The sequence below is a fragment of the Chelmon rostratus genome, chromosome 10 (assembly GCF_017976325.1).
Source record: "Chelmon rostratus isolate fCheRos1 chromosome 10, fCheRos1.pri, whole genome shotgun sequence".
NCBI lineage: Eukaryota > Metazoa > Chordata > Actinopteri > Chaetodontiformes > Chaetodontidae > Chelmon > Chelmon rostratus.
In genome coordinates this window covers 5,492,808-5,518,693 of record NC_055667.1, presented here as the reverse complement: position 1 = coordinate 5,518,693, position 25,886 = coordinate 5,492,808, and the positions used below count along the sequence as shown (strand labels likewise).

The 25,886-nt window shown below is 40.9% G+C and overlaps 1 protein-coding gene across 1 annotated transcript in view; it reads right to left on the bottom strand.

Annotated features, from left to right (window-relative positions):
* nphp4 (nephronophthisis 4) overlaps positions 1-25,886 on the bottom strand; it is a 156,648-nt gene that overhangs the window by 125,032 nt on the left and 5,730 nt on the right. Inside the window, exons 3-4 of the mRNA XM_041945704.1 lie at positions 5,543-5,712; positions 5,058-5,122 (exon numbers count right to left, since the gene is read on the bottom strand). Of these exons, the coding sequence (XP_041801638.1) occupies positions 5,058-5,122; positions 5,543-5,712 (235 nt within the window). The remainder of the gene's footprint in view (positions 1-5,057; positions 5,123-5,542; positions 5,713-25,886) is intronic.

The following is a 25,886-nucleotide window of genomic DNA, read 5'->3' as shown; positions in this document are numbered from 1 at the left end:
ATCTCACAATTTGATTCTCAATTCATTATGTAGAAAAGGGGGCACTACTTGCTTACTCTTCCTCCAGCGTACGCTCATGAACTGGCAGTGAATCTAACGTTGTGATAAAGGTCAATTTGGCCCAACAGAAATAAACAGAACCAAAGCGTGTGTGGGAGTACACACCTTTGGAAAATTCTCCTGCTTGCATGAGAACAATTAGATGAAAGTGTAATTTACTGACCACTACCTCTGAATCTGGCTGTAGAAGTACAGAAAGAAAAGGGTTCTCTGCTGTGCTGCTTCTTCTCTTATTAATGTCCCCAGCAGTAACACCACAGTAGCACCAGGGAAACATATTGTTATCCACAATGTTGCACTGGCGGCAATATTTAGAAATCAAGGGGGGCGAGATATTTTCTTCCCCTGACCAGAGTTGGGTAAACATCTATAAAGTGAGCCCCAAGCCCCATTAGTTCTGAAATATCAATCTGTAAAAACAGGTCACAAACCTATAGTTTCAAAAAGGCTCAGTAATAACCAGCAGTGACCATTAGTTCTAAGCAAATGTTACTAAACAGTGCATTTGTTAGGAACTACTTTCACCTGAGGTTAAATACATTAGTGAGTATGTCTAACACTAGGAGTAGTGGGATCAAGTCAATGTGAACTACAGTGTGTGTGTGTGTGTGTGTGTGTGTGTGTGTGTGTGTGTGTGTGTTTATGTGTGTGCCTGTTCATTGTAATGTCACATACAATGACATAGCTCCCTGATGTGTTTTTAACACAACAATTCTACAGCAGTAAGATATGAGGCTTTAGCTAAAAATAGGTGTTAGTAGCATTAATTAATTGTTGGTTTTAGGTCTTTTCAGAGGATTTGTGTGCAACAAGTAAAATACAGAAAATAACTAGGCTTATCTTAAGCATTTCACTTACCAGCGGTGGTGAAAGTCAGAAGGTGAAGCTGAAAGGAAGCACATAAAAAGGAGAAAAGCCCTCGAGGAAATCCAGCTATATGCTGCGAAAGATATTCTCATGAGCAAAGAACATGGTGTTTATTTTTTGCTAATGTTAAATGAACTGCAATTTAAAAACCTTTCATACTGTAACAGTCAATTTGCCTCTCATTCACACACGCTTGGGGTTCAGTGTCTTGCTCAAGGGCACTTTAAGATGTCGTCAGGAAGGGCTGGGGATCGAACCAATGATCGTGCAATAAACGGACAACCCGGGCTACCTCTGGAGCCTGGAGCACAAAAGTGTAGTAAGCAGTTGGCATGTAACACAGCTTGTTTAGAAATTGGATTGCCTCTTTTCCATTGGCTTTTCCATTTAACTCTAGTTTCCAGTCAAGGCTGTGTGTGAGTTTATTTGTGGGTCCAAAAAATGTGTTAAATTTTGGCAAACTGTGTGTACCAATTGATTTATTATCGTAATGAAAAAGTAGCACAATATAAGTGATTTAGCATGAGCATGTAGACATTTTAGGGCTAAATTGTTTTCTTTGTTCAAAACACAGGAATGTTTTGTTGATGTTCCAGTTTACATGCAACAACATGTCGTCATGGCATCGGCTACTACACCGAAAACCTAGCTCTTGCTGCCAAGTTTCAAGTTGATGACAACTGTGGATCAGACAGTCAGTTATTCTGTGAGGCCTGCTGCTAACACATAATTGACTTGAGTGGGCTTTTGTGTAGAAGATTTTGCTTCTCTTTGTGCCATGCTGCGCTTTGTGCTGTTGTACCTTTCACTTGAGAAAACATATTGTAAAAGAGATGTGAGGCTCAGATGGAGGCTCAAAGCCAAATAAGCAGCATGTTTCAAAATAAACAAAGGATAAGCACTTAAGATTTGGTTAATGCTTGCCTTGCATTATATAAAGTTGTGAAAAGCGAAATAATCTTTTTTTTTTTTCTTTCCACCTGGTATCCATGTTGCCATGCCCACATGACACCATTTACTCATTTCTTTTGGAATACATATCTAACGTTACCCAACATACAGACAACAATCATTCAAACCACCATTTCAAAGGTGGAAGAGAAGTGGCTTGTCCCGCGACAGTTCGTCCCAAACATTTCAAGGCTTCTATAGGAACAAAGAACAATACTCACAGAGATTCCCAAAAGCACAGATTGAACATCACACAGAGGCAAAACAATCTGACATTAGTAGCAGAAACAATGTTTTTTAGAAGCTCTAGAAGCTGGGCCCTATGGGAAGGCAATGACGGTCGGTCCAGTTTGAACCTGTCTGTCAATCACGGTGACACAAAGTAAACACACATGATAAGTACACTGATAGCAGTCTTTATTCCGACTGTGAGAGGAACCCAGTGAACACATTTTCCATGCAAAAGTGTATCAAATGATTGCCGGTGCATGTTGTGATGCAGCAAACAACTGTCAGTGGAGTGTGGAGACAAAGACCACACGTTGCAGTGCAAACAGTGGACAGAATGCTGACCTACCTGTGTACTCAAGAGGATAGAGTACAATTGCTGGCCTCGGAACAGAAAATAAGCACCATATATACAGAATCTGCACAGTATGCACAATGCTGAAGATGTAATAGGAAACACATTGAGGTTTAAGTCACCAAAGACACAAAGGGACGAATAAAACCTCATGCTAGTCTATAAGACTGCCAATCAATATTAGCTTCTTACAACAAGTTCTTTACAATGACATAAAATCAACAAAAAGAAGAGTGTGCTGTCTAACCTCAAGCTATATGTATGAGGATGCCTCAGACAACCTGGGGGCCGTTTCGATCATGTCAACACCAGCATTTGCACTGCATAAAAAATTACATTAAATCCCATTACAAGCCTAAATACTACAGTGGTCAATGTAATGTGCTTAGTTGCATATCTTATGTGAAAGTTTGGTGCTGTGATGTTACTGTGATGTGGTATTACATTACATTTTGCTCATTGTGATAGAGAATCATAATGTATGTAGCTTGAACCTACAAGAAACAATGGCATATACCATACATATCACATTACAATAAAGCGTCGTCCATGTCCATTTTAGGATGATATCTTCAACCAGCAGCTTGCTTTACGACTACAAGGAAGCACACTCCTTTGAAATGACAATGGTGTGTGACTCTTGCTATCCCTTTAATATGGCAGACATGTGGAAATACATCTATTTATAGTTTAAATTCATTCACTTTTATTCAATTCAACTTCTAACCTCAACTTCATTTGCAAGACATCAAGAAGTATTCTTCTATCCGGAGATACGGTATTTTCAAAAACAAAGTTGGGGAAACTGAATAATGTAGAATTTATAATGAATGAAGAATAAAAATAATGTCAACCTCCAGGGCATGTTTTCTCATTATAATTCTTTCACACGATCAGACATGAATGGCCGCTACGAAGAAATGTACTTATTTCACTCCAGCATAAAACGGCCTTAGATATTTGTTTCACTTCACAAATTCACTCTCAAAATGCTTCACACATCAAGCAGCAGACACCGAGACTATGTGTCTCTGTCACAGTGGATGAGAATAAAAGCGATATCAAGAACTGGAAAAGGGTTCTGACCATAAAAGAGCAACAGAAAGAGTGGCAGCAATATGGCCCTTAAGACAAAATAGCAGCGTTTCACTAAACAACAGGCATGTGGTTAATAATTCAGTGAGCATAAAAGTCCGTTTGAGAGAAGGTTTTCTAATATTCATGTGACATGATAGCCAAGACAGGAACTCTGGCTCTCACTGGGCACAGTGTTATTCATACTGTGAGGCACTACAGTGTTTTGTAATTCATAGCTTTGGTTTTTTAGGCCAAGCGAGGACAGATCTAGACCAGCCCTGAGCTTCAGTAGCTAACTCAATAATTCAAGAAGATTTGTTCTCAGCTGCTAAACCGATGTTAGTCTAATATTCAAAGATAATCCATTCAATGGTTGTGAATTCCCCAAAACAACTTACACCCAAAGCCAGAATAATAACCAAACTGTCAACTTCCGGCAAGGAGATCCACATTTATATTCATTCATTTAATCATAAGTAATAACTTTCTTCATTATCTTCTATATATGTAATTGTTAGCTGTCAGGGAGAGTGGGAGAATGCAAGGACCTTTAAAATCACTCAAAACATGGAGGACTTGATAATCACAACACACTGAGCGTGGCTCTCTTAGAATACTTTCATTTCATTTTAAGGCAAATGCAAGGGGCAAGCCTGTTATGACTCCTCTGTTGGACTGACCTTACAGGACAGCTGACCCTTCTTCTCAGATATACTTGACAGATAACTTTTCTTGATGCTTTTTCACATTGTTGTTGATCCAAACACTGACTGCTGGTGTCCTATCTCCGCACTAATTATGTTTTTCTCTTCTTATGTTTTCGTCTTCACATTTCATTGCCCATTATACTGCTCATTATATTGATTTCTCGCAGCGCCTACTGCACACTGGGGGTATCTTTTTTTGAGTTGCAGTATTCATTTTGTTTTTCCTCATATGGTTCGCTCTGAGATTTCAGAGAAGGTTTTTCAGCGAGGTTTTAGGATGGCCGTGCCAGTTGATCTGGGTTAGAGAAGTTAAATGTTTTGCTATTCAATCCACTTTATTTTAGCATAAGCCATCACTGCGATACCTGATGCCTGATCATTTCACTTTTTGTTAATGTAGATTCATTCTCTGCCAAGCTAAACTGACACAGCAGATATCATCCTTAATGGATAGGAGAGTCTCCAAAGGTTACGCCTGATGACATAATACCTTCAGACTTGATGAAGTGTAAGTGAATCACTGGTATGACATTACCATTGGGACAGTTCGGTTTGCTATAACATGGCAAAGTGCCACTGCACCTTTAATGGTCAACAGTGTTGTCATGCGTAGCCGCAGGTGATGTGGTTGCCCAGGTTGACACTTCAGAAAACATAAGTTCTTACTGCCCTGAAAATAAATACTGTTAAACCCTGCATACATGTACTGTGACCCTCTCAGCTTCCCTGCCCCATTACTCCAGGAACAAAGACTTGAAGTGAATAGACTTAATACATTCTTGCAAAGCATAGTATATAAAAGGGGTCCTTACAGTCAACAGTGTCCTTCAGCAGGGGGTGAAGGAGGCTTCTGGGTGATCCATGGTGTAGGTTCAGCCTGGGAGATAAATGAAGCCAATCTGAATGACTGACTCAATGACGGGAGCTGCTACAGGTGCACACATAACAGAAATGTGTGTCTATTGTTATGCTAGCAATATTTAATTTTTCGTATAAAACTAGTGTCTCTCAACCAAACCATCTCCTGGCTACCCCCTCTAAATCCTGACTGCTGACAACAGAGCATTGTAGCTATGCAAGCAAACAGAAAAAAATGGACAATCATCACAGCTGAGCTACACATTATAGAAAAGGTTTAAGGTATAAGTATACGTACTAGACCAAAAAAGCTGGCAGTCCTGGGATGATATTTAAGCAGCAATGCCCATACCACCACATACATACCTGTCCTTCAACCATCTCCTCATGAGAAACCTCATTAATGCCTGGCTGGTGTAATTAAGAATGGACTAATCACCTTCTGTCCCCATCAGCAGCCTGAGCTTCTGGTCTGTTGGTAAAAAGCTCCAGGAGAGTGAAGCCTCGCCCCAGGGCATGCTGGGAGCTGTCTGGCCTGGGCGACAAGGACACCAGCTCCAGAACCACCACCGTGCTGGGCAACCGCAGGGACGTATGGAAGTACAGGACCTATATATAAGACACAGAGAGAAGAAAGATTATCAATCCTCCATCTCTGATTTGTTCAGAATGCAGCACAGATTTGATCTAATGCCAGTGTCTGTGATCTTGACCCAAGACACACTGAATTAAAAATCATTGCTGTTGCACTTTCGGTCTGATCCGGTTTGTGTTCTAATGACATCATGGACCCAGATACCATCTTAGCATCACAGGATTTAACTAGTAGATGGAACATGTAGTTTATAAGAGAAACTGTTACAAACAATTACTTGGCAGACCTCCACACTTCTCCACACTTAGTATGTGCTCTTTTAGTGCAGGAGAGACAACATGTGGCAGAAAGAGATAAAATCAAGACGGGTTATATGGCATGTACCATAATAATGGCCAATAGCAGCATGATGACAATCACTTTGGACAAAATACATATAAATTTGACACACTGAGGTCAATCTCCATACTGCAGGTCTATCAAAGGAATGAGCCAAACATCCAGGGTTGACAAGAATACCTGATATCCCTGGTGAGGATGTGACACCAAAAATCCCACATCAAGAGGCCGGTATGTCCCCCTGGTTAGGAGACTCTTTAGGATTATGTGTGGGGTTTGACCTCGCTATTTTTACACAAGTTCAGAGGAAGACAGCCAAGCCTTTTGGGAGGCTGTTTGTAGTCCGTGCCAGGTAGATGCAATTGTTCACAGAGTCTGATCTGCCATTCAAAATGGAAATAATAGGCTACAGCAGAGCCACACTGATTTATATGCACACAGTCCTGAATATGATAAAGAGACCCACAAATTCTCTCTGATACATTGGTCCCCGAGCACAATAAAGCCTGTTATTTTTCAAAACCATAAAGAAGAACATGACAGTGTCAACAGAAAAAAATGGCATAAGTAGACATGAGCTACCTTGAAATACAGAGTCAATTTCTCCCGGCCCACTGTGGCAGAGCCTGTTCATCTTTAGACCCAGCTATCAGCTACCACAGAGCCGTATATTCAAATTCAGAACCTTGGAGGCATTCCTATTTCGGCCACATCAGTCTTATCTCTGTGCAAGGTGAGTTTAAATTACTAGTTTTTTCAAATACAAACATTGCTGCATACAAATGCAAAACGTGGGAGGAGGAAGATACTCTTGAAGCTATGGTTTGTTTCACTTATCTGCTTGCTTGTTTTCGTACATGCAATTGACTTTGCCTCGCCGATGACAATGCTGAGATTTACAAAACAGCTTAAAAACCGGTGCGTCTGCTGAGATGAAAATAGTGGTCATTGAACATTAACGGGCCAATGAAAGAGAATGGGATGAGTAACAATACCGGGTATCTGAACACAGATGATCTGAATTTGCGAGGACATTTTTATTGCTGAGCTTTCGATGGAAAATTGGAGAGAAATTAATTTTGAAATATTAATTCAACATCTATGTTCTAATCTGACATTTGACTAATTTCTCAATAATGTTACTGCATATTTCTCATGTACTCAGCATTTATTCTGTGTGTATGCCAAGCTGGAATTCAGATAGATATTCTAGCAGCAGCAAACACGGGCTGAGCTGAGAAAGTAAAAATATCCCTCATCCCAAGATGCATGTCATTCAGTATTCATGGAGTGAAAACTTAACTTTCACTCAGTTTATTTATTTATTTTCCCCCAACCTTAACTCCCAAATCAAAGCTACATCTTTGAATGAACTTCTCTTGAACTTACCCCAAGCAGTATAAACAAGAGACTGGGGGGGGGGGGGGGTCCTATTATTTCTATCATGTTCACCCAAGTTTCCTACCCCTGTGATAATGTGGAATTTGCATTGCGGTCAAAGACGTAGTCCCAAGCCTCAGAGCAATCCAAACGTGGACATTGTTCATGACGGATTTCCAATTCAAAGGTAGAATTCCTTTTTCATCTGCCTCACTGCTTTGATATGCCTCCAAATTCATTCTGTTCCAATCTCAGGAAAATATAAATAAATAAATCCTCTGTCCCCACAGACCAAAAATCTCCCTTGCTCAATTTGTAATAATTCAGATTTTCAAAGGATGTAGTCAATATTCAAGAAAACAACAATGACTGGATGAATATTTGCAGACAGACAAGCTGAACTAAGGATAAAATGGTGTCAAGTGTTTTGAATAAATATTTCTACCTAAATTTATCTCAGATACATGAGCTCATTTGTACAGTTTTCCCAGTGATGGTACAGCACGCTTTTATCTTTTTCCAATACAAATTCTCGGCTGGAGACTTCTTCGCTGACCTGTATTTAGATCCTGCTTCAGAGCAGAGGTGGTTCTTCATCCTCGACCAACTGTATCGACTGAGTTGGTTGCATAGCCAGCAAAGTGCGTCAAATGTGCAGTTATGCAAGTGGCAAGAAGGCCAAAGGCATTATTAGCTTCAGCTTCAAGTGCTTGTGTTTACTGCTATGTTCCTGTTCTTACTATTGATCTGATGAAAAAGAAACCTCACTGTTCTCTCATCCACACAGCTTTGCCATCACTTGTTATGCTCTGCTATGAAGGCAATCCTCTTGGTATGTTGATCTCTTGTTCAGCACAGTGGAAGCCTCCCAGTCTAGTTCTAGCAACTCAATACTAAATACACTTTTTTATCATTATTATTTTTGGGGGCATGAAAAGGCTGAATGAATCTTGATATCATCATCATATGCAGGAGTTGTGGGAAGATCTTTAACAGCAGCACCTTGTGTGTCTCATCTTTTCTCAGGTTTTGGTAGATTCCATTTCAGTAACGTTTAATTTTGTGCATACCAGAGAAAATTTGAATGAACATGATTAAAAAAAACAAGTTTTAACACCATAACACCATGAGTACACTATTTCCTGTGCTGTTTCAGTCCTGTAGAAACACACAGTGTGTTTCAAAATCCCACTGTATGCTGCATTTAGTGATCTCCATTGTATATAATTCTCCGAGGCAGTGCTGCAAATAAGATATGAATGTGCTGTAATGTTTTGTAATAACAGGAAATGAGGCAAGGCCAGCAGTCAATTGAGTTTCGTTTTGTTTCACAGTGGATAACTTACTGATATTTGCAAATGTTTGAGTGAATTAAGACATTTGGAGAAAAAAATGAATTGTGAATTCTGATGTACATACTTTTACAGCCAGAGCTATGGGAACATATTTGTTCTAGCATTCAAATACTCAACACTGACACTTACCTCAGTTTGCCTGGGTAAAGCTCCAAATTTCTACTATTGCAAAACCAACATAATGCACTACACTTTCTTTCCCAAAGCTCTACGTTAAGACGTTTTTATGAGATCTTGCTCCTTCCCAAAGCCACAGGAGCACTGGGAGATGTCGTTGAGAAAACAGCTTGCATTTGCAGCAATGCCAGGCGCGGCATATGTCGGACCTAATGAGAGGTTATACGCCGCAGCGACTGTCAACAAAGCAGTAATCGATTCTCACAGGGGTAAATATCCAACCCCCCATCACCCCCCCCCCCCCCCCCCACAAACACATACACAACTTGAGTAAAGAGGAACGAATGGCAATGGGGTGACATTAAAACATCATCAGCACACAGGCATGTAGCTTCCCTGTCACTACAAACAACCAGTTGTCTGCAGCTTCTGGAGGTTTCGTTGAGTGCCTTTTGTGGGTGACAGAGAACTTCACCATGACAGGAAAGAGGCAAATGATCGCAGTGAGGGAGCAATGTAGAAAAGAGAGAACGAGGGAAATTAATGGCAGGTATGACTGCATTGCATTACAGTCACAATATAAATGTGTGCATGTTTATCCAACCTATGCCACATACTGTGAAGTGTATGCAAACACGCTGATTGAGGACAGAAAAAGTCACTAAACACATACCAACACATTTGTAATAATGTTCATTGTAATTAACATTATTACTATTCTTAAATGTTTGCCCTTCCTTGTTGGACTACACAATCTTTGTCATTATTACTTGATTGTAATTGCTTTAATACAGCTTCAGTACTTATACTATCAAATGTAGAATGAACAGAGATTGTGTCGTTTTAAACACGGGGTATGGAAAAAGTATTCAAATATCCAAACTTTTGACAACCGTAGTTACTATTAGAGCCATTAAACTGGATCCAAGTGTGGGGTGGTACTCATGCACTGCCATAAGTCATTATGGATCTGTTTCATAAAAAACATGTGGATCTACTTAAGGACATATAAGAATAGTGGAATCATTTGATGTTACTGTCTGATTTATTGAATAAAATCAATGCACAAGTTAAAATATATTCATACCTATATTTGGTTTAAAGGCTGTTTTAGTACTACACTAAACCATAAAGCTGACTATTATTGACTACTGAAAAGTGATAACAGAAACTGTATTACTCAGTAACTTGGAAAATATAAACAAAAACTTGCATAATAGCTTCATAGAGTCCTATTACTGACTATTGGTGCTAAACAAGCAATTATGAACCTCTCATAGTGCTATCAGAGTGTAAAAGATGAGGCTAATTCTTCCTGTTCTCTCGAGGTGGTCATTCAAATGCTCGACTTGTGGGACACTGGGCAAGCACTGAAGGGAGGAATCACAGGCATTGCACAAAACAAAGAGGCTGCAAATGGGCACTGGTTTTGCCTAGAGAGGTCCAGAGCAACTGGAGTGTAATTGACAGGGCCCTGCTGTTTGACCCCTGGAGGCTTCCCAAAAGCAAAGCAAACAGGGCATTTCCATTTTTTCAACATGCTGGCTGGGAGGCTGGAAGCACTAGTGTCACCTACCTGTGACTTAGATAATAGGCTTGCTCCACATGTCTGCATGCCTGTTTTAACCATTTACATTACGCATCTACATGTATGAAAGCATGTGTCTGCTTGTGCATGTGTCTCTAAAATGAATAAAGACTGATCATACCGTATACAAAAAAGCACATGCATACACAATCAGGCTTTAATGCATTATATAAATGTACATATAACTGTGTGCTTTTGTTATATACCATGTGCCTTCACCCTGGGACTTTGTTTTTAAAGGCAAAAACTCAAAGTCATAGCTCAGCTCATGAAGTCCTATGAAGCTAATTTAAGTGAGCACATGCATGCAGGAAAATTCTTGGCTGTAACGCTCTGATACTAGTTTTGGCAGCATAGCCAACGCCTTGAAGTGGAGGGGGAGGAGAGAGGGCAAAAAAGGGAGAGAAGGAGACAGAGAGAGAGAGACAGAGAGAGAGAGAGAGAGAGAGAGAGAGAGACAGTAAGTCATTTGACAGGCACAGAACCAGCGGGTATCAGCATCACAAATCCTCTCGGTGTGAAATTTTGTAACTGTCACCAGCACAGGAAGAGATGAGAGATGGCGGTGTGGATGATAGAGAGGAAAAGAAAATGACAGCTATGGAGGCCCCAGGCTTCTTTACGGTCAAAAATGTCACAGGATCACAGATAGGACTGAGTATACATATGTGTGGCAGTTGAATCGAATAGACTTTCAACAAGCTTCAACAAATGGACCTGATGTGAAACTGACCCGTGGAAAACCTACGAAAAAACAGACCCAATCAAAAAGGAAAACAGGCCATCAAAACCATTGTGCATTAGACCTAAGGATAAATAATGCCAAACTGAGTGAAAATGGCAACAATGGCAGCAACATCAGCCACCAATAATGAACAGAATAGCAATACATGATCCAAGAATCTTAAATTTTTTGTGCGATTCAGATAGGCCTACTGCTGTGCTCGTCACAGTTTAGCTTTGTTGGTAGGATTAAGAATGGAGGCCTCACCGTTGTGTGCCAGACCCAGAAACACATAAATAGCCACAACTAATGACTGAAAAAAGAGTGAATGAAATTGACACAGACAAACTGGCTGCTTTAAATTTAAATGTAACAACTGTTAAACACTGTCGGCACTTTCGTCTGCACCATAGCAACTGCTTCTGTGCCACCTCAAAAGGTCATCAAGGGCACAGATATGTCAGTCTACTGCTTGTTTGGGGCTATAATAATACCATCTTGTGAACAGAAAATTTAAACAGGATGTCTGGCTGATTGATGAAGTTAAACAAAATGACAATTACTCTGATTATCAGGCTACTCTGGTGCCCAGTCAGGCCTCAGTTAAAAGGAGCTGAGTGGTGAAGATCTATGCTTGGGATTCCTCATCTAGTCTATAAAACACTACCATTTTACTGTATCCATAGAGTCTCATTCACTAATATGCCCACAGAAATGATCTTTTATCCTTTATGCTCATGACTGTAAGGACAGCCATTTTGCATGATCGGGGCTATTGAAGTGAAGGAGGTAGCTATTGAACTTGGAACTTACTGAGAAGTTGAAGACAGAAAAAAAGAGGCTTGGGCTGTATTAATGGAAGCAGTGAGTGCCGTGGCCCCTGAGGTGTGCAATGTGGCTGACGTCAAAAAAAGCTGTTTGATATTAAAGTTGTCATAAAGACAAAACAGAGAAAAAAAAGGAAAAGAACAGGTGGAGGACAGAGAAAAGCTGATTTATCAGCCAAAGATGAAAGGACTGCAGCAATTACTGGAGAAACAGCCCAATTATGTGGAATCCCTCCAAGGAATGAGGGTGACAGTGATGCGATTTCTATCCAGCAAGGACTTTCATCGAGCAGTGATTCTCATTTTTCAAAAATCTCCATTTGAGGCTATTTTAAACTACAGAAAACAGCTAGTGATGCTATTTAGAAGTGACCAACATTTTATTTTCATTCTAGATTAGGATGCCTGTCCTGCATGTGTACAGTTGAACCTCAATACGTTTCTGGTACTGACCAAAATGTGACCATAGCACCAAGAACTGAAAACTCTCAAATACTGAAAGTTGGCATTGGATGTCATTTTATTTGTTGTTTACTTACTGTTTGATCTGATAGTTCCTGATTGAAAAATTTTCAGATGATAACAAGACCTAGTGGGTATCAGCCGCAATTTAAAGGTAGAGAATAAAAACATTATGGTAACCAATTAATTAATTACTTGTAGGTAGAAGAGTCATGTACAGTAGTACTACCCTGACAGCCCATCCTCACCAGGCAAAGCGTCATACTGGTTGTCTAGATTTACTTTTTTGTTAGGCTGCAATCTCTAGTGGCTGTAGTAATTACAACAGAAGCAAAGTAAGTGAGTCCGGTGACATAGTATAAAGAGCAAGAAAGTCTGCAATTGGAGAAAGTGGGGTGGAAAGGTTGGTGAGACCGCTGTTCATGTCCTGTGTGAAACTTAAAGTCAGTGTTGACTCAGCAAACTGTGACTGTTTCGCAATGTTTACCATGTGATGATGAATGTCTGGTTCAACAAACATCCAGTACGCCTATTGCTGGTACTGTCCAACGGTCATGTGTCGATTTGGGAATGGCCCTATACATTGTTTTGGGAGTCATTAGTAATCGACATTTAGGTATGAGGACATGTCGACTCAGAATCAGAATAGGATTTATTGACCAAGTCTGGGTGCACAAACAAGGAATTTGACTCTGGTTTAAACATTGCCCTCAATGTACTTGCATGGGAAAAAAGGACATACAGCTCAGTGAGGAGAAAAAAAGAGAGAATGATACGTTAAGTAGTGCAAAAATATAAAATAAACAAATATATACAAAGAATGAAGAGGCATTAAAATGGTATTTATGTTGACAGCGACAGTGATGAATGAACTGTCAGTCACTGACAATATTCAGTGAACATTCGAATATATTAATTTCTATCATTTTGGGCCTTCTACAATAATAAATTATACATATAGTATTAAAGTTAAGTTTCAGTTTTTACTATAGACATATTGTACACAGGGTGTTGTCAGATTTGCAAGCACGCAATACTAGCAATTAAAAGCATTCTTTTTTAGAAACGTGTGAGAGACGTAGTTTACTGATGAATTTCAAACTCTTTCCAGTACTGCATCGCCAGCAAAGCAAAGTAAAACACATTCAGAGAGGATGAAAGTGCATGAAAACTCCAGGTCTGCTTACAAGCTTTTCTGGCTCGTTCCACCACATCTCATGGTCTTTAAAGGCAAAGTGGCAAAACTTCTCATCTCTAATCACCAAAGACTCTGGTTGAAGAAGTCTAGCCTGAAGTTTCTCTTGCTAAACTGGCTCTATGTCTACTATCTCACAGCGCTAGATCTATGACTAGTATCATGGCTGACCATCTTGCTACACTACAGCAGCATCAATTACACATCAATGGCACATCGATGCCACACACTCCTGTGCATTTTTTTTTTGCCTCCATTTGCTCTCATAAAATGTACTCTTAATCATGAGACACTCAGCGGCTTTGTAGCTTATGGGTCCTCTCGATGTCAACCCAAGAAGCAACATTAAAAATAAGTCAAGGTGAAGCAGGAAATGTTTGTTCTTTGTGCTGCTGTTTGGTGGAAAGCTTAAATTGTGAAGCAACAAAACCAAGTTGTTAAGCTTACATTAACAAACACTATCTACAACTCTTCAGAGCTTCAGTCCCAGTTAAGTGGCTTGATGATTAGTGATTAGTGGGAAAGAAATATTGGTTTTATTTATTGAACATGAAACTGGAAATGTCAAGGAAATTTTGCTCTTAATTTTTGCGATATCGACATGAGTCAAAGCGTTGGTCAAGGGGGAATTTCGACCTGATGACTGTACTAAAAAATGTTGGGGAGGAGTCACCAGAATCTTCAGATAACACCCCGCTAAAGACTATGAATGTCCAGCCTCCACAGCAAGCCCATCAATGTTCACAAATCAATTGTGTAATTTAAAACAAATGCCACTTGTCTGTTGTCACCTGAGAGAAACAAGCAAATTCTTTCTCTCCAGATACAACACAGGGAAGGCAGACACTGATAAAGATGGATAATGGCTCCAAACGGACTCAGGTATGACAGATAAAGCTGAAAACTGACTTAAGTCCTGAAAGCAGAGGGAATGCCGACTGTGAGTTACATGTCTCCTGACAGTTTATATGCCCTGGATCATAGCCAACACTAAGCTGCAGCAGATGAGAAATGAACTAGATGAAAGAACAGTAGTAGTGTAGTAACTCTGACATTCCCCTTATAGTGCTAGTTCAAACCTATTGTCAGCACCAACACTGACTCCAGTTTCCCATAATACATGCCTGCACACAGTGAAAAGCCCCTAATCAGCACAACTCCCATAACCTTTTCCCTGAGTCCCTCTTCCTCGATTTTAGTTTCAGTGCCTCTGGTGTTGACTGCCTTGTCCTTGACTCCAACAAAATCCAAAGATCCTGCATTCGACAACATCCCCAGCTTTGCCAACAACAGATCTCAGCGCTCACTGGGTAAAGTCTTAGTTTGTCACCCAGGTTTTGGTCTCCTGACATTTTGTAAATCCTGTCTGAAATGCCTCACAGACAAACCGCCGGCACTGACTGCGTATGCTGGAGATGCATCACAATAGGGGAGGAATGCTGGAAATATACAATGATGAAAGGATCAGAGGAACACGGCCAGACTTCAGACTCAAAAAGGTAAAGTTGGAATTGACATGTCAAAGCCAAGAACAACAAAGTACAAGAGAGACAGAATCTCTTTCTTCCCCTCTGTCTCAGTGTCGTTCTTTTCCTCTCTACCCCACACACAGGCAATGCAGACCCACAGGAGAGCTGATTGCAGAATTACAGGGACGAGCTCAGTGTGTGTGTGTGTGCTTGTGTGTGTGTGTGTGCTTGTGTGTGTGTGTGTGTGTGTGTGTGTGTGTGTGTGTGTGTGTGTGTGTCCGTGCATGTGTGGAAAAAGGGACTGGCAGTTAGAGAAACAAGATAGGGATTGAAGAAGAAGAGTCAAGTAAGAATTGAGTCAGTACACACCACCCACAATAGAAATAAGTCTCTCTCACACACACACACACACACACACAAACACACCTAACACCTCCTCGAGGCTCTCGTCTTTCCCTAATGTCACCTCAGCAGTAGCTGTTGTGGCCCTTGAATTTTCCAGACAGACAGACAGACAGACAGACAGACAGATGCACACGCACACATGCACGCACCTACAGTATATAGCTGTGTATTATGGGGTGTGCCACTCCAGTGTGTAAAGCTGTTAAGCAGCAGCTGCTTTGCTAGATGTTTGGTCCCCTTGGAGCTGAAATATTGATCAGTTCTCAGGCAAGGCAGCAGAGTCTGCGCCCCCACCATCCCCATGTATAATTGAAGTGTATATCTCTTAGTGTGGCATGCCAGTTGGGAGAAGGAATTAAGCCCCGAGGTAAGCTGAAGGCCTGTCTGTGCTGCCATAGCGGCTCCTTTGTCCATCAATCATATGGCTTTTCACACAGGCGGGTTTCATAGGCTTGCTACATTTACTGAAGGAAGTGCCATGCCTTGTAAAAGAAAATAAAGAATGGAAGACAGAGCATAACAAGACTCAATATAGGTTCATGTTTTACTGCTGACCATTTATCTGAGCACTTGGCAGTTCAACAGAGGGGATACCAGACTGTGTTGGGCCATTTTGGGCTAACGGGCATTCATACAGGAGCAAAGTTCAATATGTTGAAGGATAAGGCAGGTGTTTTGTTGTCAACAAATTTCATGAAAAGACCTATGTTCATAACAATCAGTCTTGGAGACCTAACTTTTTAAATATGTTATTAGCAAGCATGGAGCAAGTGCAGAGCCTAGTCAGGATAACTGCAGTCACGTGAGCCATCGCGAAACCCCGGCCAAGACAGCCACTGCAGCCACCACGGGGAGCACTCTGTGTGTGTTTGTGTGTGTGTACACACACACACACACACACACACACACACACACACAGTACAGGCCAAAAGTTTGGACACACCTTCTCATTCAATGCATTTTCCTTATTTTCAGGACTATTTACATTGTGGATTCTCACTGAAGGCATCAAAACTATGAATGAACACATGTGGAGTTATGGACTTAACAACAAAGGTGAAATAACTGAAAACATGTTTTATATTCTAGTTTCTTTAAAATAGCCACCCTTTGCTCTGATTACTGCTTTGCAGTCTTGGCATTCTCTCGATGAGCTTCAAGAGGTAGTCCCTGAAATGGTTTTCACTTCACAGGTGTGCCTTATCAGGGTTAATTAGTGGAATTTCTTGCCTTATCAACGGGGTTAGGACCATCAGTTGTGTTGTGCAGAAGTCAGATTAATACACAGCCAACAGCCCTATTGGACAACTGTTAAAATTCATATTATGGCAAGAATCAATCAGCTAACTAAAGAAAAAGGAGTGGCCATCATTACTTTAAGAAATGAAGGTCAGTCAGTCCGGAAAATTGCAAAAACTTTAAATGTGTCACCAGGTGGAGTTGCAAAAACCATCAAGCACTACCACGAAACTGGCACACACAAGGACCGCCCCAGGAAAGGAAGACCAAGAGTCACCTCTGTTTCTGAGGTCACCAGCCTCAGAAATCACAAGTTAACAGCAGCTCAGATCAGAGACCAGATGAATCCCACACAGTTCGAGCAGCAGACCCACCTCTAGAGCAACTGTTTAGAGGAGACTGCGCGAATCAGGCCTTCATGGTCAAATAGATGCTAGAAAACCACTCCTAAGGAGAGGTAACAAGCAGAAGAGATTTGTTTGGGCCAAGAAACACAAGGAATGGACATTAGACCAGTGGAAATCTGTGCTTTGGTCTGATGAGTCCAAATTTGAGATCCAACTGCTGTGTCTTTGTGAGACGCAGAAAAGGTGAACGGATGGATTCCACATGCCTGGTTCCCACTGTGAAGCATGGCAGAGGAGGTGTGATGGTGTGGGGGTGTTTTGCTGGTGACACTGTTGGGGATTTATTCCAAATTGAAGGCACACTGAACCAGTATGGCTACCACAGCATCCTGCAACGACATGCCATCCCATCCGGTTTCCGTTTAGTTGGACGATCATTTATTTTTCAACAGGACAATGACCCCAAACACACCTCCAGGCTGTGTAAGGTTTATATCTACCAATACATTTGCCACACTGGTAATATGTTTACAATTTCCTGCTAACGTGTACTCATGCTCATGCAAAATAAGGAATGAATGAGACATAGTACATATTTACAGCATAGAATGCTAAAAGAAGCTCAATATTGAATGGAGTGAAAACTTCCAAACACCGACTATATCCAATCATCATACCCATCATACTGGTAGAAAAAACACAATAACAGCACAGCAAATAGAGCTGTGTATGATGGACATTGCATCACAGAGCAGAAATATATATCCTGATTCACATTACCTGCTGTTTAACACACAGCCGATGAAAAAAAAACATTCTGCTTTAAATCTGACTGTTTACAGACAGACGGCATAATTACACAGCCGTAGCTACAACCAATATTTACAAACCAGGTGTGAAGCATAAATCTCAAAATGAAACTGAACACATACATAGGGAGGCAGTGCAGATTGCTGTCAATGGCTCTCTGTGGCGCTGTGCATTTTTGTGTATGCCATGTCCCCAACTTGACAGTCTCTGAAGCTTTCCACGTGAAAAAAACACGCTTTATCTGTCTTTTTATCAAACCTCCACAGTTAAGCCAGTTATGCAAATCTACAGCAACAGGTTGAAGAACCCATAGGCTACAAAGTGCAAGCCATGCATACAAAATAAAAGGTGATAATTGCACCATTACAGCAAACACCACCCACACGGTTACACATTTAGTTATCCTAATAAATGGTTGATTTGATAAAATAATAATTCTCTGCCAAATTGCTTAAACAACCTGCTTAAAAGAAAAACAACTAGTGTTTAAGGCTGTTTTCTAAATTATTGTGATAACGGCCCTAAACTTAGATGGTGGACATGGTGAAAAAGTATACCTGCATACCTCGGCATGCTATCATGCCGACTTTACAAGCTCAAACCACCATATATTGTGCATGGTCACATTTCTCGTCAGTGGCTTTACTGTCTCAATTGTCTGACATCAGAAGTCAAAACCCCACAGTTGTTTTTCCTGCCTCGACTACCACAAGACATGATTCTGAACAACAAATATTGAGTGGAGCTTGAGTTTGAATTGTTTTGCCAAAGTAACATTTCCAAGGTCAAGAATGAGCATTGGAGCTTAAAGGCTCTGCACACTCGCAAAGTTGTTTCCAGTTAACTTAAATAAATGCATCTCTGCTCAGGTTGACGCTGGGCAGAGATATGCTGGCAATGAGATGATGTCACCAATCTCAATATACAAATAAGAGTAAACGAGAGTTGCCATAACAGGTGCATCTAGAGGGGGAGAGAGATGCACTTTTGTGCTGAAAATAGGTCTAATCAGGCAAGGAGAAAACACCTGTGTGGGTGGATCATGGGTGTGCAGGGCAACTAGCATGATTTCATACTGTTGCTACTCATTTGTTAATGTGATTACTGATTACTTTTTCTTTTGATGAACAGTTACTTTTGTTGGCAGTAGGGATGGGTACCAAAGACTGGTCTTAATTTGGTACCAGTTCCTGATTTGTCAGGGTTAAAATACTGCTCTAGGGCAGTCGGTGCTTCTAGCACAACATCCTTCATTCATTCATTCAATTAATGAAAAGTCTTCTAGCCATCTGCTAATGATACGTTTGTAAGCACTGTGCAACTACATCGTGGTGCTGTTTACAACAACAGGTTCAAATGTGTGGGCAAAAGAGTGGGCTATCTTTAACAAAGTGAATGAAAATCCAGCAAATGCTGAGCATGCATAACAGTTGTTGCACAATGAAAAACTGTTCATTTCTTTCAGATAATGTCCCTCTTTCATTTACAGAATTATGAACAAGTATCAATAAGAGTATCAATATACATGGAAAAACAATGAGCAGTGCCAGTGAGGAGGCAGAACTAAAGCCCCCTATTTGTATAACTTGTCTTTATAGCATATTTCAAATTATTCTGATATGGAGCCTTTAAAATCCCTTCGAAAGGCTGTTTTTTCCTCAGTTTCACTACTTTTATTTACTTCTGTCTAACTCAAACCCCACATTTTATGTCTTTGCTTGGCTACTCAGAAATGCCATTAAGTGGCATGTCAGTATTACCATACTGCGGTGCCCCAGAACTGATAACTTTTACTACAGTTTAAGGGTTCCAGCCTAAACATGTTCTGTAGTTGTTGTTTTTTTTTTTTTTTTTTTTTTTTTTGGGGGGGGGGGGGGGGGGGGGGGTTGCCTATACCCCCACATCTTTTCAACACAAAGCAGATATCTGCATGCATCAATTACGTTTAAAGGGTTATCATAGCACTATGGTGTTGGTACTCTAGAGGAAGATCAGAGAAGCAAAGTCGCTAAACGAATTCACTAAATGTCTAAATCAGTGGCCCCCTCCATCACACATCACAGATCTTTGCTTGTGTTCAGCCAAAGACTCCTAAAAACTTATCAAAAGGGAGGAACCTAAATCATTCCCTAACACTTCATTCTTTTCTCGTGGATTGAAATAAAGAGCTGACAGGGGAGTTAGATAATCTCACCTTTTCTTTATACACTGGAGAAAAGGGCAGAGCCTCATCCCATGTGACAGCTGCATGGACATGCTTGAATAGATGTGAATCATGTGTGCAATCATACGTGAGAGACTGCAAAACACTGTATGCATATAGCACACAACAAATATACCAGAGTCAAAAGAGAAGTTTTTCTTCAGCTGAGCCAGCCTTTCTAGGGTATGTGTCTCATTTTACAGACCAAGGCAAAAATGGGAGGGGTGGAGGCTTTAACTTTGTTAAAGCACTGACAGCTTAAATTTGGCAACTTATTGTATGCTTTAAGGAGAAACTTGTACTTTACAGGATGAATGTGACTACTGCTACTACTGCTATTCATTACTCCAAGCCCAAGTCTGAACCATATGGGATTCTTCACTTTGAAACCAGTTTGCTCTTTAAAGAACAACTATTCAAGAAACAAAAGCGGAGGAATTGCATGACTGATGTTCAAATGTTTTCCCATCGGTGAAGCACTGTCTTCTGCTTTTCAGTGCTTTGAAGTCATATAATAAGGCTGTGTGTGTGCGTGTTGGTCCTTACGGTGGTGAGGGATATTGTTTTCATGACATTGTAGGGACTCAAGACATGATAGTCCACTCTGCTTTGTTCTGCTACTCCCTTTATTTTAAGGTTAGGTTAGGGTTAGAGGGTTAGCGTTAGACATGTGGTTAAGGGTGAGAGAAGGGACAAAGGAGTAAAATAAAATATGCATGTGTGTGTGCGTGTGTGTGCGTGTGTGTGTGTGTGTGTGTGTGTTACTCCCAGTTTATTCTGTGCAGAGCTACCAAAGTCATGCCAAATAGCATTTGGAGACCGAGAAAAACAGAGGTTGCACGGACAGGAACAAAACGTGGCCTTTTCTCTAAAGCCCAGCTGTCGGCCTGATAATGTTGCACATATGAGAAGAAACCACTGGCTCCCTGTGAAGACAGGGAGTTCAAATGGAGTGATCACAGTGAGAGACAATGCAGAAAGATGCACATTTTTCTGTGCCTCCTCCAGTCTCTCATCTCCTCTGTATGCGCTGTCTGAGGCACAACATTGCCCTCTACTGTCTACAGCTTTTGCTACCTTAAATTGAGTCTAGCAAGGAGACCTGTAAAAAAGCTGTTAAACAATCTGAATCATCACGATGATGTTAGAAAACCAGCCACTGGGAAGAAAGTTAAGGGTAGTATGGGTGATTGAGGACATACTGGACTGTGTACCACGATAAAAAAAAAAAAGCTACCATGAAGACACAGGCTGGTTCACAGGCCGCAGACTGACATGACAAAATGGTCTCAGTATCACAGACCAGTCAAAAGAAATAACAAAAATAAATATAATACTAAGTAACAATACACTACAATAATATAAAGTTCCTTCTGTGCATCCAAGCCAATAGACAACTAAAGGCCTAAATTTTCAATATGATTTCCCTTTGTTGGGCTATACTTGCTGCATTCAATACATATACACAGCTTTCACAAGACTTGAAAAGCATAAAAGTATTGACAAACCTATCAAAGTGCCCTGAAACATGCATGCTACTTTCAAAACAAAAGCTTAATAAGTCAGATTTGACAACTCAAAAACAGCTTGTAAAAGCACACAAAAAGCAACAGACGCCGTCATTGTCAAGACGTCTTGCCTCTGCTGAAGAAGAAAGAAAATCCAGAGACAATGCAAGAAAATAGATTTCGTAAGAGTTCTCTCTTTAATCACTTCGCATCTTTGCTTTCCAGCCGATATTAAAACCAATCCATCATGGCTGACTGGGGGGAGGTGGGGGCCTTGCAATTTTCACTGTGCTTCTGTAACTCAGGAGAGGATCCCCCCTCTGACATTATTTGGATATCAAACAGCAATTTGCCACTCATAAACACCAGCATGAATACGAGTGCATCGGGCCAAATCCAATAAAAAAGCTGGTGCAGCTCTTGCGGCACGACACAGAGAGGGCCAGGCCCACTTTATCATCCTGATAGGATATGATGTGGTTTATATTATTACCCTGGATGGATAATGGGATTAGGACGCTTATTGGGATACCAAGTGGGTTTTTATGCAGGCTATGACTATTATGGTGGATCAAAGTAAGGCCGTACACTGTGAGAGATTGTTCGATCAAAAGAACATCAAGCAGAGGAAAGGACAAAAAACAGATGGTGACAAAACTGGAAATCAGAAATTGCCATGGCTGTGACTCATTGATGTCTCTGTAAAAAAGACTTATGCAACACTCTGCATTTATCAGCCAGCTACAGCTCATGGTATTCTTTCCATTAAAAAGACTTTCTCAAAACAGCTTGTACAACAGCTCACACTGTAAGCAGATCAGGCATCTTCAACACAGCAAGCTGCAGAGGAGCTCAGCAGTGCTCTGACGCAATCATAAAACAGTGGGTGACTGGCCGCCAACCGGGACATACAGACTCTTTCAGATGTTCGATTGAGAGGGAACACAGATATCCAGCTGCTCCCCTGATATCTCTTAAAAATAAGAAAATGACTTGGAAGAGATGGTAAACATGATGCTGGGAGACACTTCCTCAAGGTATAAGACTAGGGGTATGTAGGGGTACATACCATTACTATTCAACGTATTTACTCATTTCATTTGACAAGTGCGAGAAAAAAAAAAAAAAAGTCACAGTGTGTCATGTCACAGCGTGTCATGTCACAGCGTGACATCACAGCGTGACGTCACTGACATCACCATGTGATGTCACACTGTGATGTCACTGTTATCTCTGATTTCACTGTGATGTCACTGTGATGTCAGTGTGTGATGTCACAGTGTGTGATGTCACTGTGATGTCACTGTGATGGTCATTTCTAATTATATCATTCTGAGATATTAAAATCATCGTTTGTGGGGATGCATGATAATTATCAGGCTGATAACAAGAAATTATGACATCATTCCGATAAGTCCGATATCATCACGAATAGCCCCGATAACATATGTGTTTTTGTCAGCATGGCAGTGCCTCGCTCCCACTATGAGACCCGAATGGCCTGCAGTGAATGCTGCGTTCAAGTGACGTTGGCATAATCAGAAAAACTCTTCTCACTGGGAAAAATCAAGAAAACCCCCTCATGCCAGAAAACAACTTGTTAACTCGGTCATAATTTTGCTAGTTGCTGACTTGAATTAATATTTGCAGTTTGCAGTTTGTGATGTCAACGCGTGATGTCACCGTGTGATGTGATGTCACAGTGTGATGTCAGCGTGTGATGTCACTGTGTCATGTCACAGTGTGTCATGACATACCATTACTATTCAACGTATTTACTCATTTCATTTGACAAGTGCAGTGAATGCTGCGTTCAAGTGACGTTGGCATAATCAGAAAAACTCTTCTCACTGGGAAAAATCAAGAATACCTCCTCATGCCAGAAAACAACTCGTTAACTCGGTCATAATTTTGCTAGTTGCTGACTTGAATTAACATTCGCAGTATTTTTTCACATGTTACACACAAGAAATAGAAACATGAACTTAAATAGGCCGAAAGAATGACTGGCAAACGAGGGAACGGAACAGTGTGTGATGTCAGTGTGTGATGTCAGTTTGTGATGTCACCGTGTGTTGTCACCCTGTGATGTGATGTCACAGTGTGATGTCAGCGTGTGATGTCAGTGTCATGTCACAGTGTGTCATGACATACCATTACTATTCAACGTATTTACTCATTTCATTTGACAAGTGCGAGAAAAAAAAAAAAGTCAGTGTGTCATGTCACAGCGTGTCATGTCACAGCGTGACGTCACTGACATCACCATGTGATGTCACACTGTGATGTCACTGTGTGATGTCACTGTTATCTCTGATGTCACTGTGATGTCACACTGTGATGTCAGTGTGTGATGTCACAGTGTGTGAAGTCACAGTGTGTGATGTCACAGTGTGTGATGTCACTGTGATGGTCATTTCTAATTATATCATTCTGAGATATTAAAATCATCGTTTGTGGGGATGCATGATAATTATCAGGCCGATAACAAGAAATTATGACGTCATTCCGATAAGTCCGATATCATCACGAATAGCCCCGATAACATATGTGTTTTTGTCAGCACGGCAGTGCCTCGCTCCCACTATGAGGCCCGAATGGCCTGCAGTGAATGCTGCGTTCAAGTGACGTTGGCATAATCAGAAAAACTCTTCTCACTGGGAAAAATCAAGAATACCCCCTCATGCCAGAAAACAACTCGTTAACTCGGTCATAATTTTGCTAGTTGCTGACTTGAATTAATATTTGCAGTTCGCAGTTTGTGATGTCAACGTGTGATGTCACCGTGTGATGTGATGTCACAGTGTGATGTCAGCGTGTGATGTCACTGTGTCATGTCACAGTGTGTCATGACATACCATTACTATTCAACGTATTTACTCATTTCATTTGACAAGTGCGAGAAAAAAAAAAAAAGTCACAGCGTGTCATGTCACAGCGTGTCATGTCACAGCGTGACGTCACTGACATCACCATGTGATGTCACACTGTGATGTCACTGTGTGATGTCACTGTGTGATGTCACTGTTATCTCTGATGTCACTGATGTCACAGTGTGATGTCAGTGTGTGATGTCACAGTGTGTGATGTCACAGTGTGATGTCACAGTGTGATGTCACAGTGTGAGATGTCACAGTGTGTGATGTCACAGTGTGTGATGTCACAGTGTGTGATGTCACTGTGTGATGTCACAGTGTGTGATGTCACTGTGTGATGTCACAGTGTGTGATGTCACTGTGTGTGATGTCACTGTGTGTGATGTCACTGTGTGAAGTCACTGTGATGGTCATTTCTAATTATATCATTCTGAGATATTAAAATCATCGTTTGTGGGGATGCATGATAATTATCAGGCCGATAACAAGAAATTATGACGTCATTCCGATAAGTCCGATATCATCACGAATAGCCCCGATAACATATGTGTTTTTGTCAGCACGGCAGTGCTTGGCTTACTATGGACTGCCCTTCTTCAGTTTGTTTACATAGACAAGTCTAAGTAAGGGATCATGTATCTTCCTTCAGGATGACGCGACGCTTCTCCGTATGAAACTGCTCACTATACGTTATCCCGCTTAGAACACGGCTTACTACTAAAGCATTCAATAGTGTGACACAAAATAGTGATTAAAACATATTTTATTGATTTAAAATGAGTCTACTCTTGCCTGTCACCGCTCTCACTGCGCAGCGGCTCTGAAAGTAAACACGTACGTTGCGTAGCAACCGCCTCTCACTGTGCGCAGGCCAGCAGGCAGGAAAACTTATTTCTTTACAGATATTCAGCGAAATCATGTCAAATGTGGAGAAGTGATGGGATATCCCAGACCTGAGAGAGACGTAGCTGGAGACAGAGTTTGGTTTACCGCTATTTTTTCGGACTGATGGATAAAAGTCCTGCATCAGCTGATTTCTGCTTTCAGCGTCAGACATAAAAAAATTTGTCTCCAGTTTTGTCTCCACTCAGCAGTCTTTTAGCAAACCGATCGTCCATGCTGTGTTTCTCTTGGTGTTTTTTTCGTGTCTGTCGGCTTCAATCTGGTCAATCACTGCGTCCTCTTTTGTGTCTTAATATCACTCCTGCTGTCGGTCCAGTTGTTCTCCGGTTGCTCTTTACTTTTCTCATCTTTTTTGCTGGGGACATCAATCTCCAGCCAAGTGTTTGGTCCTCTCCAAACAAATTAAAAATAATGTAAGGAAAATGCTCCATATTATGCCAC